Source organism: Glycine soja, chromosome 9, assembly GCF_004193775.1.
Source record: "Glycine soja cultivar W05 chromosome 9, ASM419377v2, whole genome shotgun sequence".
Classification (NCBI taxonomy): Eukaryota; Viridiplantae; Streptophyta; class Magnoliopsida; order Fabales; family Fabaceae; genus Glycine; species Glycine soja.
In genome coordinates this window covers 880,900-900,030 of record NC_041010.1, presented here as the reverse complement: position 1 = coordinate 900,030, position 19,131 = coordinate 880,900, and the positions used below count along the sequence as shown (strand labels likewise).

Sequence of the window (19,131 nt, the reverse complement as noted above, 5' to 3'; positions counted from 1 at the left end):
CCTCAAAACTTGGTGGCCCAGGTCCAGGTCCTACGGACAGGTAAAAACAAACTGCACCCCACGGACACTGATATGAATTTAATCTCGGGCTTGGCTAAGTTAATTTTTACTTAAAAAAATAATTAATTTAGTTTAGACTACTGATATATCAACACTCCATCAGTCCAAACGTCTCATTAATCTTTATGACTCTCTTTCTAACAGGTTTTATTAACTTACATCTTTTTTCTCTCTTTAACTCTAAAGTATCAAGATATAATTTTTCCTAAACTTTAAAGTGATATCACTCATTTATTGATATCAGATTGCTAACAAAGGCATGGTTCTCTTATAACACATCACATCTTTTTTTTATTTGCCCCCAGGAAAAACAGTGCTGCTACATCTTGGGATTGGTTGGATTAGAGGCTTAGTAAAAGCTTAAGTTGTCCCCATTGATAGCACAAATAATATTGTACTAAAATAAACTTTGAAAAACCTACCTCAATCAAGTTTTTGTATGGTTTCAAAGAAAGTGGTTCCTCGTGTACAACCTACTCTCCATTACGTTCTGTTAAAGAATATTGTGATGATATCCTCATGCTTTTTACCCTGCAGGTGCAAACACCCTCATCCCTTCCACCCTTGTCTTCTTATTTATTCACACAATGTCCCTACCTTTATCTATCAGTTTTCAAAGCAAAACACTCTTCTCTCCCAAAATGGCCCTACTAGGGTGTTGTTTGTTTCTCATTCTTTTCCTACTTGGATTAGCAGAATCACAGTCTCAAACTTTCAACCACCCTTTTAACCGCACAGACATACAAGCAGCAATAGGTGACATGAGAGCAAAATCTTACTATGGATTCGCGATGCTTTTGCAGATGCTGAATGGAACATCACAGCCAAATAATAGGGACTTAACTTTCTTGATGCCAGATGATAAAGAACTATCTGCTTCATCCATTTCTATTGATGAAGTGGAAGAGTTCTTACTAAAACATGCTATTCCAATGCCTCTATATTTTAATGATTTATCTCATTTTCCAACTGGGACCCTTGTTCCATCGGGGAATAGAACCCAAATGATTAGGATCCATAACCGTGCCAGGGGGGATTTCTTTGTTAATAATGCTCAAATTGTTTCTGCTAATGTTTGCTTGAGCTCTGTGATCAAGTGTCATGGAGTTGATGCAATAATTGAATATGATCATGGTAATTGAAAATACATCACATAATGTAGAGGTGTATTAGAATCCTTCATGTGCAAGCAACCCTGAACATCAGAAAGGATTTCATTTGTCCCGGTACATGTTCCAAACTCTATCCGACAGACATAAAACCATTACTACGTTTCAAGTTGTTTGTTTTCACTTGTTTAGACATTTTCTGTTTTAATTTGTTTCCTGTTATAAATATTTAAATAGGAAACAGTGAGAACTTTTTTTTATTCTGCTTTTTACTGTACAAATCTTGAACAAAGTAGATTTAAAATATGGTAACAATTTTGTAATTAAAAGTGAAAACAAAAAATAAAAATAGAAGATATTTTCAGAGAGTAAATGATCCCTTATGGTATTGTTTTGAAGGTTGATGTGATGAAGGAACATGCAGCACAATTTGCATTGCCGTAATTTAAGATGTTTAACTCTTGTTCTTTTCGTTGGAGATAAATTCATTTGATCAAATTAGAGCAAATTGTTTTTAAATATAAATGGTATCAAATAGGTCCATGATTTTTTACATCTTATTTTTTAGCAGTAAAAAAATCCATGATTTTTTGCAGTAAAAGCCCCAGCATAAAGCCCCACTAGTGTGCATTGAATCGATGCACCTCATCCTATATATATATATACACATATATACGATTACTTAAGTAGTATTAAAATGGTTATGTATTACCAAGTGAGGTGCATGGACTTTGGGAGGTTATCTCATATCCAAACATACAGAAAAAAACAATTTGGATTCATTGAACTTCGAAGTCATCTTCGTTGTTGTATTTTTTGTAAATCTTGTTGCATGAAAACCGTTTACTTGTTCAGAGGGATTTGTTTGTTCATTTTTTATTACTTTATGTTATACCTTTGCTTAACCATAGTACTATCTTCTCCTTCCTTCATTGTTTTCTGAGACATCTTATTACCTTCAAAATTTCTTATATGGGCCATGTCAAAATCGCAGTACGGCGCATTACCGTTATATTACAATTTACAAATATTACTTACACAGTTAAACACACCCTGTTGCATGTTCCTTTTTGAAGGAAAAAATAAAGTTGATTAATTATAAGTAGATTTGTGGCAATCTTAAAAGATTGATGCTAACTAAAAATACACTATAACTATATCATGGACCAAAACCAGAAATTTAAGGCAGAAACCTAAAACCAACTAATTAAGAAAACCAAACAGATCATCAGGGTTCGTTGATATCTTGTGACTCACCAAAATATCCAAAAAGCCCTCATGCATGTTCATGCTATTTCAAGCCTTATCATTGAATCTTAATTTTCTTAGTACTACTAGCTAGTAATAAACAGGTAGTGATATATCAAATAGCTAAGCTGATTTTGATGATAATACACTCGTGCCAATTAAGCCACCATAGAGATTAGAGAGGCCATTGTGTCACATCACAATCACTACTAGGTTTTACATGATCCATCTGAAGCAACTTCACTAAACAAATTAACACAGATTCTCTCACAGGTGAAGAGAAGTGTCAACACCAGAATCGGCACCAGAGTCACAATCATTGGCGTTCTTCCACGAAACTTGCATGGATCGTGAATGTGCATAGTTCATTGAAACCGGGGTTTGAGTACTTCTATAGTCCTCTTGCTTGCCCTGAGATGTTGGCCAGAGAGAGAGGGAAACATGGGGTGGTGACCTTGATGGCATGATCAATTCAGGGTGAGAGAGGATTGAATTGTTGGAATTGTGATAAGTACTACTACTTATAGAGGTGTTGGTGTTGGAACTGAATTGTTTAGGTTCATTGAGCATCTTCTGAAGCTCCCTCTCCTCCCTCATTTCTTTTACTCTCTGAAGCTGTCTAAACCTCTCTTGTAGAAGGGCAATGGAAGAGTGAAAGGAAGTGGGGTCATGGCTATCCCTACCCATCATTATGAAAAGTGAGTGATCGATAAGCGGTAGTAGTAGTAGTAACAGTAATAGAATGATATGTTTGTAGCTATAGCTATAGGAATGAATAAGAGAGGTCTAAGGAAGCATGGATTGATGTACGTGTGTTTATATAGTGTGATGGCAGCATGGTTAAGAAATTCTACTTGATATTGAAATATGATTTTTTTTATATATTTTTTTTTACTTTTTAGTCTAACGATAAAATTCTAAATGATTAAAAAAAGGGGGAATGAGAATCGGCAGATAGGCTGCAAAGTCCAAAAAGAAGATGTTGATTGGGCAATCTAACCGAGTTTTTAGCCTGTGTATGTGGGGGAAGGAGGCACAAGCATATCTTTCCTTTTTTTCGGTACGAAGAGGCAAAAGCATTGCTAAAGCAGAAAAGGACAATGAGAAAAAACCAAGGGGAATGTCGGAAGTAGCACATGGAAGGGTGTGTTTGGAGGAATAATAAGTCTTAGTGATGCTCTGCCAACATGTCCCAAAAGACCTCTTCAACTTTGGGCATGGTGGAGTCTTTTTGGTAGGCTTTGTTTGGATATCACATTATTTAATGAGAAAAAAGGTTATGCATGTAATTTTTTTTACAATTTATAGTTATTCAATCACAATTCACCATGCATGTATGATAAGTTTATTGACTTTTAAAATAATTATCTTATAATAATTCGAATGACGATTTGCGATTAAATGATAATATATAGACATTAAACTCTCATTTAATTTAATTTTAGATTATTTACTTGCTCCTTTGTTGCTGCTCTCTAATGTGCTCCCTAACTTTTTCCTTTTGTTGGGAGAAGGGGGAAGTTGAGGAATTGGGGGCAGTGTAATTAGTAATAGCAAGAAGACAAGGCTTAGAAGGAGGAATAATCTTGGGAGGTCATCATGCTTTGATTGAACAATTATGTATGACAAGGACAAACATACCAACATTCTTCCTCTCTCTCTTTATCTCTATGCAACTTGTTTGTCCCCAAGTGTTTGGATGTGAATGGCATGCAGAAATGAAAGCTGCAGATGCCACTAATGGTTTGGATTGGATGCTTCTTTTATGCGGCAGAAGCGCCCCCCTCCCTCTATTATTTTCCTTAGATCTTTGGAGTTTGAAAAAACATAATAGAGTGTTAACATGATTTGAATCATGAACCACTTGATGAAGAAACTGTGAACGCATACAAAGTGAATATTTTTTTTCTAAGACAATTTATTTTATATTCAAGGAACAATCATGATTCAAATATTAAACCTCTTGATTAAAAGACATAAGTCATTATCATTTGTATCAATCTTTCTTGATAACATAATAGACATTAAATTACACTCAACACATACATAGTCATAAACATTAGACAAGGCGTGCATTATAAATATTATTATATTAAATTTCCATTTGGCCATCTAGTTAAAATATAATTAGCACATGTTGGTGGAAGGATGTGAGCAAATTAGCAACATACAAGCATAAGAAGTTGATGAGGCTATACAGGTTAAGGGACTACATTTCACAGATCCATTTATCTGAAACAGTGGCACTGAGTACTGCTATATATAAATTGTGCCTCGCTATATATGTCCAATAAAGAAAAAGAAAAAAGCATTTGGAGCTGAGTTTGAATGGACGTACCATACCAGCTGCCTCATCAGAAAAAAAGATGTTAGGTGACTTCAAACAAAATAGAAAAGTAATATCTCAAATCAACAAAATGCCTAATGACCACATTTGACCCCATTGTTGGGGATGCCTACAATATGGTGGGAATCTCTACCCATTATAAGACCCTGATTATACATAACATGACTGATAGATATATATGTCTCAACTTCCTCAAATGCTAACCACACTGCTCATTCTGAAACCTGAGATCTAAAACTACTATCAAATCAGGTTTTTAGAAACCATCAAATTTAATTTTGCTTTGAATTTGGTGTTTTTAAGAGTTACTTAATTAGGAAACAGTGACACTAAATAGAAAGGATGGCGTACTAATAGAAACATTCTGCTACATAAGTGGAATCTCGATCGTGACCATCAATGGTACAGTTTGATTGAATCTTACTCTTTCCATTTCAAATTATCTACACTTTTTTTTTTATAAAAGACTATTCTCTTATTTATGATTTCAGTTAAATACTTAATTAATTCACAACTACTTTAACTCTTTTAGTATGGAAATTTCACAAAAACAAAGACTATTATCATAGTATACAAAACATTTCTTAAGATGTATGCATATTGAAAGGAATAGTTTTCTTTAAGGTTGATTGAATACATTATATATTTGATTATTACCTTGAGTGTGATCTAAGTTTCATATCTAAGTCACTAGTGATCCACAAGTTAGAAAGAGAGAGCGGGGATAGATATTTAAGCCGGATATGTTGACTATTTTTTTTATTAGATAAGTAATTATGGTGACTAACCATAGCCCATAGGAATACAGAGACAGAGAAAGACACATTTAAGCTAAATGAATAAGTATTGATTAAAACAATCACGAAAATTGATGCTTTAGAATTAGAATTTGAATTATCTTTCAGAATTATAATTTGAATTCTTATTTTATCAGAAATAGATTTTTTTTTCAAACTCAATTTATATGTTTGAGCTATGTAAAAAATTATAGCGTAGAATTATAATTCTAAGTTGAGTTTTAATTTCATTTTTAACAACTTTAATTACAGTTGGTCATACGTGAGATTACTTTGGGTTTGAAAAATCGAATTAATTCACAACTGATCATGACAACAATAAAAAAAATAGAGATGATGAAAACAATTGGTATAAGTGGTAGAGACAATGATGACATGTGTGGTGATAAGATGAGGAGTTTGTGAAAATGATAATAGATGATGAGGGTGACAAGAACAATAATGATGTGAGAATATAATATATGTAATGGTGACATTGAATAATAGTATGCATAACAACTTAAATTGTATAGTTTTATCTTTCTAGTTTATATCATTGCCTTTTGGTTTATTTTCTATATAAGAAAGAGATATCACAATCCTTGCATAAGATGAAGGCTAATTAGGATCAAAGAAGAAGGAATCAAGAGGTTAGAGATCAGCACACCTTCACTTGGAGTGCACAATACTTGTGTACTATCTAAAAAAACTAATTAGGATATTTTACTTTAGATTTTATTTTGTTTTAGCTAGGCTTCATTTAGGGACTCTTGGTTTTATTTTATTTTAGAATTCTTTTGAACCCTTATATTTATTTTAAATTTTAGGCTCGATTTAGAAATCCTATTTATGATAAAAGTTGAGAAACTCCCAAGAGATCATTTTATTTCTTGATGGGTAGGGTTAATTTCTATTTCTCTCTTCTCTTAGTTTATTTTCTTTGTTTTTGCATTCTCATAACTTCCACGAGGAGCCGAACCTTTTTTTCTTCTTCTAGTTTAAGGTTAATCAAAATCACATTCTTCAAGATTGTGAGATCTAATCATTCTAATCCTTTTTGTTTTTGAGCATTTGTATTTTCCATGTGTTTATTATCAAATTGCTATTTTATTGATTGTACAGAACGGTCATTTATCCCATTAATAAGGTAGTATATAATCATTTGGGATTATTAACTCCTTGTAGTCTATTACTCCTAATATTTAATGATAAAATAACAACTGTTGTGTAGAAATACAATTTCGACTAAATGAATTGGCCTTGTGCATTTGTTGGCTAGAATTTGGTCTCTCTCTAAGACTTAATGCTATTGGTGGGTAATTCCTAAAAGCTTATTTCGGGTTGTCTATTGAACCAAACTCAATTTGATTTGTATTTGGAAAACTTTTTTTTTTTTTTAAACAAACTCAAATCATTTCAATTAAAAGGGGATTGTTTTATTCACGTCACCAGTTGACAATCTTTACCGAATTAAAAATTATGAAAAAATAAAAACAATATGTCATACAAAATACATAAATATATCATATATAAAAATTTAATAATAGTTATTGGATTAAAAATATTAAATAGAATATATTTATTAAATGAAGGAGGATTTCTCAAATCCTAAAAGAAGTATAAAAATATATTATAGAAGTATAAGTTTAATTTGAGTTGGTTCAATTATAAAAAAGATATGTCAAGAATGAAACAATAAAGATTATATTTCATTAGTTTGATTAGAATTGAACTCAATTGTGTAAAAAAAATAAAATTCAATGATTCAATTTGTATGGTTGAACCCAATATTTCTTTTTAATCTAATTAGCTCATTTTGACATCTTTTAACTCATTGAATCAGATGTTAATTTTGATCATGATGTGTAATTATTAATTTCGATAAAATTGGGAAATTTAAGGTTCAATTTGTGTTAGTTTCTAGGTTAGGTAATCTTTTAAATGATGAAGTAATGATCTTTGGACCCTCCCAATATCTCTAAGATATGAGTTGTTTAATTTTAAATAATATTACTTAAGTTTTTTTCCCCATTAAAACATGTGAAGTGGAGTTGCTTATACAAGTACCTTTTTAATAATATTATATCATAAATAATATATTTTCAAGTATTATAGATTCACAAAATTAATTTAAACACTTATTTTAGTAATCTTACTATTAGAGTAAATTTTTATTTAAAATGTTTAAATCTATATGACATTGTAAGTTATACAAAATTAAATATGATAAATAATTTATATAAGTAATTATGCATTGTAGACGCTGTTATAATAATAGACACATTGAGAGTGAAAGAAAAAAGAGAGATAAAAGTATAACAATAATATGTAATATTATTATGATTTAATAAGAAGAGAGATAGAGAGAAAAGAATAACATCAAATAATATGTATTTAAAATATGAGTTGAATATTATTACTTTAAATTGATGTCAGTATTTTATTCTTAAATTATATATAAAAAAATCTTTATAAAATTATAGGTAATTATAAAGAAATAAAATAAAAATATTTAAAATTTAACTACACAATTTAATTTTAATTTGCATGATGAATTTGATTTATTAATTTGCATCTTTTATTCGATTTATTTTATTTTTCTCATGAGTAGTTGTCTAGACGTGTGTGCAAGGTGCCATTAAAATAACACACAAAGTGGGGAAGTGTTCAGCAGGAAGCCCGAGAAGAGAAAGACCTGATTTATGGGAATAGATTATTCATGTGCTATTATTCAAGTGATGATGTTAAGGCGACTCAGAAAGCGTTCTAGATTACCGATGAACCAAGACAGCAATCTAATGGGGCATCGACTTGAGGCTGTTTCATGATATGCAACTAGCTCATGTTGCACTGTCTGATAAGATCACTGATAGCATGTTTGGTTCCATGCTTTAATGTGATTTTGATTTTAGATGTGATATTCAAAATAGTTATATGCTTAAATAATTTGAATAAATGTTGATAACATTAATCTTATTTAAAATTGATTTTGAAATGTAAAAATTTATATTTGAATGTTTTCATTATAAAAATAAATTATAAACAAAATTCAGTATAATATTTTTTATTCAACTCAAAAGATAATAAAGTTCTTTCATCTTAAAATTAATTATAAATCTATTCAGATTCAATTATGAAATATTCTCTAACATGAAACGCCCAAAAATTTATGTAAAATCAAATTTGTACTCGAAATTCAACTTTAACATCTCAAATATTCTTCTGTTCTCTAACAGGTTTCAGAATGTTATGGTTACATAGTATACTCAGTCTTATCTGTGATTGAGTTTAGGCAAGATGATTCCTAGATGGGTCTTGCAAATCAAGGATTTGGGTGAGCTTAATCCGGGATGATAACTGAAGTAATCAAACCAAATGATGTTGCCTTTACATGTGCATTAAATGCGTACGGTACAGCCATATTTGATTGAAGACCAGTGTACTTCATAACATCGAGTAGTTTTCACGTACAACAGTTGCGAAACAAAGGACAATGGTGATTTTTTTTTCTTCAAAATTTAAATATTTACAAGGTGCTTGGAAAGTAAGTAGCTGTATTTGCAGCTTTTGATCTGTATCCCTGGATAAGTAAAATCCAAATTAAAATCCCTGTAGCATTGAAAATATTGGAAGAAATACTTGAGATCACAATATGTTTAGTAGCCATACAAGCAATATAAGACTATAAGAGCCAACTCTTACCGTACAAGTTAGCATTTAAACTCTTGTTTTAGAAGTTAAGTTCAAACGTGAATTGTAAGAATACATTTGCAATCTCACCACAGCTCCCTGACCCCAATTGAGAGTTATTGAAGATTTCAATTTGGTCATTGAATTGATTTGCAATCTTTGCAAAGGGAGAGACGAGAAATGATTGCAATTTGAGTGAGTCAGTGAGTCAGCACGTTAACTGGCAATGAGGAACGTGGCTTTTGGTCCAGCCTCTTTTTGCTGACCCACGAGAAGATTTAAAGAAATTGCAGCACACTAGACAGTTCAGTTTTGCACTCACAAACACAACTGATGTTTTTATCCGACATCTGGTTGGAACTTTATGGTGCAATGGCAAAAACACCCAAAGAACTAAACAAATTAAATGTCACCACCAAGGCACTAACCTAGCTAGCTATTAGGCTCATCACACCACTGAAACAAAAACATCTCTCGATGCCACTAGCTTCTTGTGGTGAAAGAATCTCGGTTAACCACGCATGAAGTCAATATAAAATACTGCTATATTATTATTTATTAGAAAGAGAGAAACTGAAAAGGACGGAAAAAGTGAGTGAGAGCCTGAAAGTGAAAGGTATGTAACGATGCTATGAAGATTTCTCTTTTGACAAAAAAAAAAAAAAAAGAAACCATTCTCCTCAACTATTTTTTGTTGTATGTGCACAAATAATTTTCTCCTGACAGAACATAAACAAACTAAAGCAGCTATCCTAGATTTCCCAATATATATATATCTTCATGTTTATATTGGCATAACTATGCATGGATTGATTCTTGTCTAGATTCATGATAGTCTCTCTCCCATAAATATGAGATCATTAATTTAGAAAGGAACCTCATTTTTATTGTATAGGGAGCGTGCGTAGGGTACTCTAGCTTGGTCTGTACAAAATTGTACAGTTATCTAGCAAATACAAATTTAGATTATGACAAACATATAAATATACCACATATATGCATTAGTACAAGCATAAAAAAGTGCATTAGTATGATGTAACAACTACTAAAAGTAATATTATTTCAATTAGTACGGTGTAACAATTAGTACGTTGAAAATCATATTTCGGAATAAATATTCTGAATAGTATTAAATGCTTGTTTAATTTTTAGATGAAAAATTGTTTTTGAGTCAAATGTGCTTACGACATTTTTAATAGTGTGTTTGGATAACACAAAAGAATCAATTTACTCCACAAAATTTTCGCGACATTATAAAAAAGTAGAAATAATTATTTATTGTTGTCTTCACATGAAAATTTAATTAATTATTTCCCACTGTGAATTTAATCCAAAAACACACTAACTTCAATCAAACATGCACTAAGTAATCTGGAAACCTAGAGTGTTTTGGAATAGAGATAGAGGGTAATATGGTTATTTTAAAACATTGGGGAGTGTATGTAGCAATTGCCTAGTTTATCTACTAAGCATTACCCCAAACAGTGGTATTGAATAATGAAGCCCAAGGTGGAGTGCAAAACTGGAGAAGAAAGGCCCAATAGAGGCCATAAACGATCTAAGGTGAGAACAGCAGCAACAGAGAGTGTAGTGTTGTTGAGGTTTTTTGTAGCAGAATTCAGTGCGGTGTGTTGTAGCAGCGATTAGAAGGAAGGAGGAAAGATGAACACAGACATCACTGCATCGACGAAGCCAGAGTACCCAGTCATTGATCGCAACCCTCCTTTCACCAAAGTCGTCGGCAACTTCAACACCCTCGACTATCTCCGATTCGTCACAATCACCGGCGTTTCCGTCACCGTCGGCTACCTCTCCGGTCAGTACCCTCACCTCTTTCATCGCCACGTGTCATTCTGAATCGAATTGGGAAATTGAAATTTGTGTTTTGTGTTAGGGATTAAGCCTGGAATTAGGGGTCCTTCGATGGTGACAGGGGGTTTGATCGGTGTGATGGGTGGGTTCATGTATGCTTACCAGAACTCCGCTGGGAGACTCATGGGTTTCTTCCCCAACGATGATGAGGTAGCTCGCTACAACAAAAAATAATTCCTTTTTTTGTGCTCATCAAAAAACAAAAACAAAAAAAAAACCCTCTTTTGTGCCAGTGTTTGAACTTCAATAATCACATTTCATTTCAGTTATTTGTTAAGCTTTTATTTGTAACGACTTTACTTCATTCGCCTTTTAGAGGAATGATAAACCATGCTTATTTTGGATTTCTATTATTTATCTTGTGTTATGTGGAGGCAAGGCCAATGTAATGTCATATTTGAGACTCTGTGGGTCAATTTGGTATGGAAGTTTGTGGATTCCGGTGTAGGGCTACAATGTAGTGGTTAATTGAATTTTTCGTTCTCTTTGAATCTAAGTGTCTAGGAATCTATGTTTTTGTGCCTTTTATCAGCAATGGAATGAGAATTTGATTAGCTAGAATGCACTGAAAGTGTTAAATACAGAATGGTTTCTGGTAAAATCGTTAACTTTTCTAATAATTACTCTAAAAGTAATATCCAGAATGATTTCTAATTGGTTGATAATATAAAAAATTTAATAGAGTATGTATCAATGTTAAACTCCTGGAATTAGTTTCTTGCTTGATCATACTTTGACTTTTTTGAATGTAGGTTACCAAGCCTCTCACAATCATGTTTGATGACTGAAATGCAATTTTACTGAAAAATGTGTTTTCGTGTTGCTCATTAAATGTGACTTTGATCCTAAAAGCACATAAGACTAGAATTGAAAAAATGTAGCTTTTGCATTGAGTTTAAAATTCAATATTAAGTTTTAGTCTTAATTGTGTTTTTATCCATGTATTATGACACGGGTGATTTTGGTCCTTCTAGTTTAAATTGCTTAAACCAACATCCAATACTTTTAAATCAATTAAATTCAGTCCAACTATTAATACTTTGTCCCGTTATTAACATTTTGAGCTCATGTGGATATATTTTGTGATGCGGCAACGGACTCAAATGACATGGCACGCCTCAAAATGGATTGTCTTGCCATACAAGAATTTTGTTACGCCACAAAAATGCTATTCACACAGCTTACTATGTTAATAATTAGACAAAATATTAACAGTTAGGTTGAACTTATGCTTTAGTGAACCACCAATCCACCATGTTATCAGATGTTGCCTCATCACCAAATGTCATTAACAGTTAACACTACCTTAGATGTTAAAAAATTGACAATATGACCAAATTTCATTGATTTGAAAAGTATGGAGACCTTATTTGGGCAACTGAAACTTTAGGGACCTTAATCACTCATTTGTCAAATTGTAGGACCAAAAATACAATTAAGCTTAAGTTTTGCAGACTTACTCTTAAGATTAAAGTTTTCAAATATAAATCATTTCATTTCAAAGTTATTTTTAATCAAAACCTGGATCATCTGAAATCAAGTTTGTAAATACTCAACCCCAAACAAACACTTAAGGACATACCTACCAGTAGTCATGAAATCAAGTTTGTTGTCTATAATCATGAACATGACATATTTCTTTTTTTATTCTATTTTAAAAAATAATGTGAACATAACAAAAGTTCCTTTATAGAGAAGGGAAGGGTATAGATTCTCCTGTGTTGAGGATGATTGACAGATAAAAGAGTGTTCCACAGTGTCTACTCTGCTATTTGCATTCTGTTTCTCCATGCATACAATTCTATATTGTGGCCTATATGATTAATATATATGCTCTACATATTAAAAAATAGTGCCTTTGTAAGGACTTGAGTTAGAAAGTTAATGAGTTTTGATCTTAAAAGCACCTTGTTTCTTGCAGTGTTCTATCGCAATATAAAATGGATACTATTCACTACCGTGTATGGATAGTTTTATCTTAGGATCAAATTCTTACCCCAAGCTTCTTTGTCTAACTAAATGATAATTTGTAATTATATAATGAAGTCTGCAATTGAGGACCGACTGGAGTAACATTCTTAACTTTCGTCACTTGCTTTGCCAAAGTGTCCAAACATCAATTTAACGACAACAGTACAATTGGCCTGTTCGAGGGAAGGATAGGGAGGACCTTTATAATCGTGCATGACTTCTCTTTATTAATAGTTATAGTTTATGGGAATGCTTAATTTGACGAGGGTAACAAAATTAATCAGCAAAAATAAAAATGGAAAAACTTTTAAATTGGGAAAAGGCTGATTAACTATAAAAAAAGGTTTGTTTTCAATGTCCTGCCTTCATTAAGTGCCTGGCTTTTCAAAATAAAAAGAAATAAAAATAATATATAAAAAATATAAGATAAAAAATTCAAAATAGAAGTGTAAATCCATTTTATTGGTAAGAGGAAGATTGTAGAGCACTTTAGGATTGACTTGCTAATACTCCAATTTTGGTTTTACTTCACTCCACACTCTTACCCCCTTCTCTCACGCCATATTTGGTATTACATATTTTTCCTAGTGTCATGTTAGGCGTTTGGCAAATGTATCAAATGTCAAAGTAATAAAGTCTTGAAAGTCCGAGTGTTGAATTCCATAGGAATTTTATGTTGTACTTATCTTGGATACTTTTTAATTTATAAGGGAAAAATAATAAGAGAGAGAGGTAGAATAAAGAATAGGAAATAATAATATTGAATTATAAGTAATAAAAAGCAAAAGAATTAGAAACAGAATAATTAAAGAGGAAATTCAATGGAATGCAAGTGTTAGGACTTAGTATGTCCTATTTACCTAGGATGTATGTTTTTATGATTTTTCTTTATCAATTCAGGTGATTTTATTCTACCCATATCTATTCATTTACTTGCCTTAGATGCTTCACGATGACAAGCCTATTTTATTTATCTATCTTTCAAATACCTTTGAAAAGATTCAACAAATAAAATGCATGAAGTTTAAATTCTAGATGTTTGCAAAAATGCATGGGTATAAAATTATCATTCTATGTCTAGCAATGATTTTCTTATGAAATCTTTTCTTTTTGTTCTATTAAAAGTTATCCTTTGTTGAGCATCTAATCCCTAAAATTAATGCATGCATATTTTCTTTAAATCTTATTTAGAAGTTATCCTCTGTCAAGCACTTAACCCCTAACAGAATGTAAAGATAAATAATGCATGATAGTGAGTACATCATACATCGCTTGACTTTTAGGCCTGCCAGGCCCTAACTAGGGGTTTAGCCACTCATGGCCATTGAGGGGTATAAGAACTGATGAGAGAAAAGGGGTGAAAGAAAGAAAGGGAATAAATGGTGGAAGAGAGAAGAGAATTCCCTAAGGAAGAGTTCTCAGGCTCTAGGTAGAATGCTTTGAGACTAGGTATATAATTTCCCCTTGGACCTTGGTCTAGCTCTCTATTTATAGCTATTGTTGAAGTGGGCTTTGGGCCTTCGTAGGCTCGCTTAACACATGTAGATCGTGCGCTTAGCGAGTTCCTCTCGCTTAACGTGTTCTATTTTTGGTTAGCGCGCTTAGCGAGCTCCTCTCGCTTAGTACATGTTGTTTTTGTTACGCCCGCTTAGCCTATTGTTGCCTACTTAACGCGGGTGTTGAGTCTCACGCTTAACGCCCTCGTTTAGCGCCTGTGTCTTCAGTCGCGCTCAGCGCGAGCTGCACGCTGAGCGAGGCATCTAGGCTGGATCTTGTTGCTGGTTTCTTCTTTTCTTCGTTATTCCTCCACTTTTTGCTTTTAGTACCTCCAGTTCTTATATTTGCAACCAAGATTTAACGAAACATCAATTCTTTAACACTTAAGCGCAAATAACTGCTAAATAATGATTTTTAAAGATAATTTTGCTTTATTTTCTATCATCAAAGTATAATTATTTAGCAGTTATCATGTCATAATTTTCAAACGCAACTCTCAAGCACACATTTTTGGAGGAGTGACATGGGATTGATAATATCTTTTGGTTTTGATTTTTTTCAAACAAAAATAGAGAAAAGAATGGAGAGCAAGAGAGAGATTTTTTTTTGTTTGAAGGAAAGAGTAAAGGTCAAAGGAAAGAGAGCTTGACTTTGGTACCACCATTTAGCCCACCACACAATATTTATGGGTCCGCAGGTACAATAGGTTAATTATTTCTCCTTGTCTCTAATTATTAATTTTTTAACTAATTAACGTATATTAATAAGATTAATTTTTACTATAAATTTGTCAATTATTTATATTATCATTTTAAAATTATCTTTTTATTGTCTCTCTATACATTTACTTATTTCTCATCAATATTTGGAGAGAGAATAGTTAGGTAAGGAATTGAGAAAAAAACATAATTAATATATCTAGAATTAGAAAAGAATCTTATAAAAAAAAGACAAATAATTTTTTTAAAAAAGTCTTATAACTAGCGATAAAGGCCTTGCAATATGTTATTCAAAACAAATTTACAATATCTTCAATATTTCACTTGTCAAAAGTTAAAAAAAAAAAAAATTCACTTGTCATATGGTCATGGTCTTGTTTGGAACGAATGATGTTTTCATATAGGTAAATACCATCGTTGGCCAGCATATAGATTTGTATTGCTAAAGATCATACAAGTAGAGAAGTCTTTGAGACAATTGAATTGGTGAAAGGGCCACATTGGTTTTGTTTTCTTTTCCCTTTCTTTTTCTGTGGAACTCCCCTAAGTGCATGTGCGTGTGACAGGTGAGAACTAAAACTAAGTGTTGGTAACATCAGTTGTTGAGTACTTGAGTTGGCTTCAGAAAGCAGTTCACACCTGATTTGTTTGACTGAACAAGACTAGTAAAATGGTGTGAGGCTAGAATTTGCCAACAAAGGATGAATGGGCTTCGATCAAGTCGTAATTGTAAATCTCTTTATCTTTGTAAGTCTCTTGGATGGTTTAAGGGGTTATGTGAGTTGGGATTTGGAAATTAACAAAAGGAAAGAAGATAACTTTTTTATTCCTAGTTTGATATTTTTAAAATGAAAAATGTAAAATAATAATTAATTAAATATCTTAATTATTTTATATACATTACGTGATGTTTAATTTAAAAGTAAAAAAAAAGTATCCTCTTCTTTTTTTTTTCCTTCAAAATATTACTCGTGAACACATCAGTCATCCTTTCCTGGTAAACAAGGATGCAGTTTAAAGGATTGATTGGAGGTGTGAACAAAATTAAAAGTAGATGATTCCTTCGCATCCGAATGCCCAGACGAGTAAAATGATAGAAAGAATGTGGAAAAACAAAAAGTAAACAATGTTTTTCATTTCATGGATTGAAAGAAGAAAATGAATTTAAACTATCCCATTTTTATTCAAGCCTTTTGGAAAATTGGAAATTTCAAGGAAATAATTCAATTTTCGACTAAAATAATGTGAGAAGTCTAACTCAATCTCAAAAATTAACTCAAGGATGAGAGTTGTCTCTCATTTATATATTCTAATTTAGTCTGTATTTGGAAGTTGACACATTGGAAAAAAAAAATCATAACCAACCCCACCATGTTAGACAACACATAATTCTTTCATTTTTTAAAATTCACGGTGACACCACGGTTTTCAGCTCCAAAATTGAATTTGTATTGTATTCATACACACACTTAGTGTTCGTTTGAAAATCCATTAAGTCTATGTTGAAAAGGATTTATGGATTTTAATGCACAAATAATAAAGAAATTTAGGGAGCATTTTTATTTCAAGGTATAACGAAGAATTTCGAGAAAATGATCTTCAAAATATCACATTCTTATATTTCGTATAAGTTTTGAAATTTTTTTGCAAGAATTATTGAAAAAAATATCTTCTTATTTTGATATATAGTAAAATGTGAGTATACCATATTTTCATTAGAACAGAAGTTATTTTCTAGAATAATTATCTCTCTCCATATCATTAATTCATATTTTTATTTTATTTTTTATTTTTAATTAAATATTTTTTAAATTATTAAATGTGAACCAAACATATATGGGAATAATATTTCAAAATATAATATTCTTAGAAGCATAATTCTCAAGCATACAATAATAGTATATTTTAAAGCAAAAAGCCCCAAAAAATATATTGAAGCTTCATTAATTAAACATAACTGATTTCCAAAGACATCCTTAATCCTAAATAAGTATTTCTATCAATCATAAAGGTTGTCGGTAATTTTGTCTTATTAAAAGATAAAGGCTCTCTAGAAAATGAAAAGTGCAAAAATGTGGAGTGATGGAAAAGGAACTGATCATGCTTTGCTAGCTCGTACAAATGTTACCTAAGCAGCACCACTTTAAACATCTCAATCTAGCTTTATAGAATGAGCGAGTGAAATTTTGAAGAAAACTTTAAGCACTTTGTGTCCTGTAACTGTAAGGAGTGGGGATAAGTATAATAAGTTAATAACAATTATTATTATTATTATTATTATTAGGTTAATAAAAACAGCTTTCTCACTCTTCTACCGTCGTTTTTGCTTTTACTGATAAAAGAATTGCAACTTGCAAGCAGGCTACGTGTTGCCTGCGAATTTTCTTGAGAGGCAACTTGTATATATAAAGCCCTTAATTATAGTGATTAGTGATATAACCCTTTTCATAAACTCTGTATAAATCTGTAAACAATTCAATTGTATACGGCAAAAAGGAATCTGCACAAAATATTTATTGATTAAAATTGCGTGTTAGCCAAAACAACATATAATATTCGAAGAACGTACTTTCAAACTAAGCTGTATTTACATTCATAATTATCTATTTAATTTCCAAAATAACACGCATATAGTTAAGTAACGTTATTTATCTTAACATTACACTTCAAACTTGTAACAGAAATAAGAATGATAAAACTAGGGAGGTAACTTGTGTATCATTAAATGGGTTGACAACTAGAGTATAAGATTCTGTTGCATTTAAATGAATAAAAATTCTGTTGCATTTAAATGAATAAAAATAATTTATTTAATGTGAAAATTTGTATTTAATTTTTATCGTGTGTAAAATTTTAACAATCATGTGAATAAAATTAGTCTTTAATCTAGTGAATTGAAGACATTGATGATTCATAGTAAAAAATTTAAACTATAAATCAATAATATTATAGTATATAATTGTAAATTCTCAAATAGGAACAATTGAGACTTTTTTATCATAAGCCAAAACCCATTCAAACAAGAGTCCAATAACACAATTTCAATATATAAAATAATGTTTTATTAAAAGAAGGAAATAAATATAATTGTTACTTGGGATCCAATTGTAATGCAAGACTTGAGTCATATATATGTTGAAACTATGAGATTCCAGAATAGGTTTTCGACTCCCTAACTACAATAGCTAAATTTCTTATTGTGATTCTCCTAAGATTCTTACGAATTGGATTAGAGTCTTTCATCATATATGTCTCTCAAATGCAAAAGAGTGGTGTGGATGGTAATTAATGTAACATTTTAGGTTCACTCAAGGCTGGTTAAAAGGGCTAGTGCACAAGCACAACCAGTCTGAGTGGGTGCTGGGTTTGTATCATATATATATATATATATATATATATATATATATATATATATATATATATATATATATATATATATATATATATTATCTCCTTTAAGTTTTAGAGAATATGATTAAGATATGAGTATATAAAAACAAATATAAAATATATACTAAAAATAGATTGGATACAAAAAATTCTATAGGTTGTATAAATATATTTTATTAAAATAATAAAATTAAATAGATCAATAGATGAAATACTTAAACAACTAAAGTATTCATGTATAGGCAATAGTGCAATAGATCGAGCTTACAATTAGGGTTACTATTATTGACTGATAGTATAAAATGTTTCTTATACTATTAATACTATTTTTATTAATTTGTAACATTTATTTTAAATATAAAGAAATCTTGTTTAATAATATTTTAAATATTATTATAAATTATTTTAAATTTTACATTTACTTATTAATAAATTAATTTTTCATTATAAAT

General features: G+C 31.1%; 3 protein-coding genes across 3 annotated transcripts; 2 read left to right on the top strand and 1 right to left on the bottom strand.

Annotated features, from left to right (window-relative positions):
• The first annotated feature begins 701 nt into the window (after positions 1–701).
• LOC114367705 lies at positions 702–1,202 on the top strand. The gene has a single exon (XM_028324902.1). It carries the CDS (start codon positions 702–704, stop codon positions 1,200–1,202), a length of 501 nt encoding a protein of 166 aa, XP_028180703.1.
• A 1,482-nt stretch (positions 1,203–2,684) lies between these two features.
• On the bottom strand, positions 2,685–3,104 carry LOC114367704. Its single transcript, XM_028324901.1, has one exon. The coding sequence runs from the start codon at positions 3,102–3,104 to the stop codon at positions 2,685–2,687; it is 420 nt and encodes a 139-aa protein (XP_028180702.1).
• A 7,686-nt stretch (positions 3,105–10,790) lies between these two features.
• Positions 10,791–11,593, top strand: LOC114425715 (NADH-ubiquinone oxidoreductase 20.9 kDa subunit-like). Its single transcript, XM_028392666.1, has 2 exons — positions 10,791–11,046; positions 11,125–11,593. The coding sequence occupies exons 1-2, from the start codon at positions 10,893–10,895 to the stop codon at positions 11,274–11,276; spliced, it is 306 nt and encodes a 101-aa protein (XP_028248467.1). The 5' UTR covers positions 10,791–10,892; the 3' UTR covers positions 11,277–11,593.
• The last annotated feature ends 7,538 nt before the right edge of the window (positions 11,594–19,131 follow it).

Excerpts from the sequence above, each read along its gene's own strand:
- LOC114367705 (XM_028324902.1), top strand. The coding sequence starts at position 702 with ATGGCCCTACTAGGGTGTTGTTTGTTTCTCATTCTTTTCCTACTTGGA.
- LOC114367704 (XM_028324901.1), bottom strand. The coding sequence starts at position 3,104 with ATGGGTAGGGATAGCCATGACCCCACTTCCTTTCACTCTTCCATTGCC.
- LOC114425715 (XM_028392666.1), top strand. The coding sequence starts at position 10,893 with ATGAACACAGACATCACTGCATCGACGAAGCCAGAGTACCCAGTCATT. Across the intron at positions 11,047-11,124 it reads CACCGTCGGCTACCTCTCCG|GGATTAAGCCTGGAATTAGG; the intron begins GTCAGTACCCTC and ends GTTTTGTGTTAG.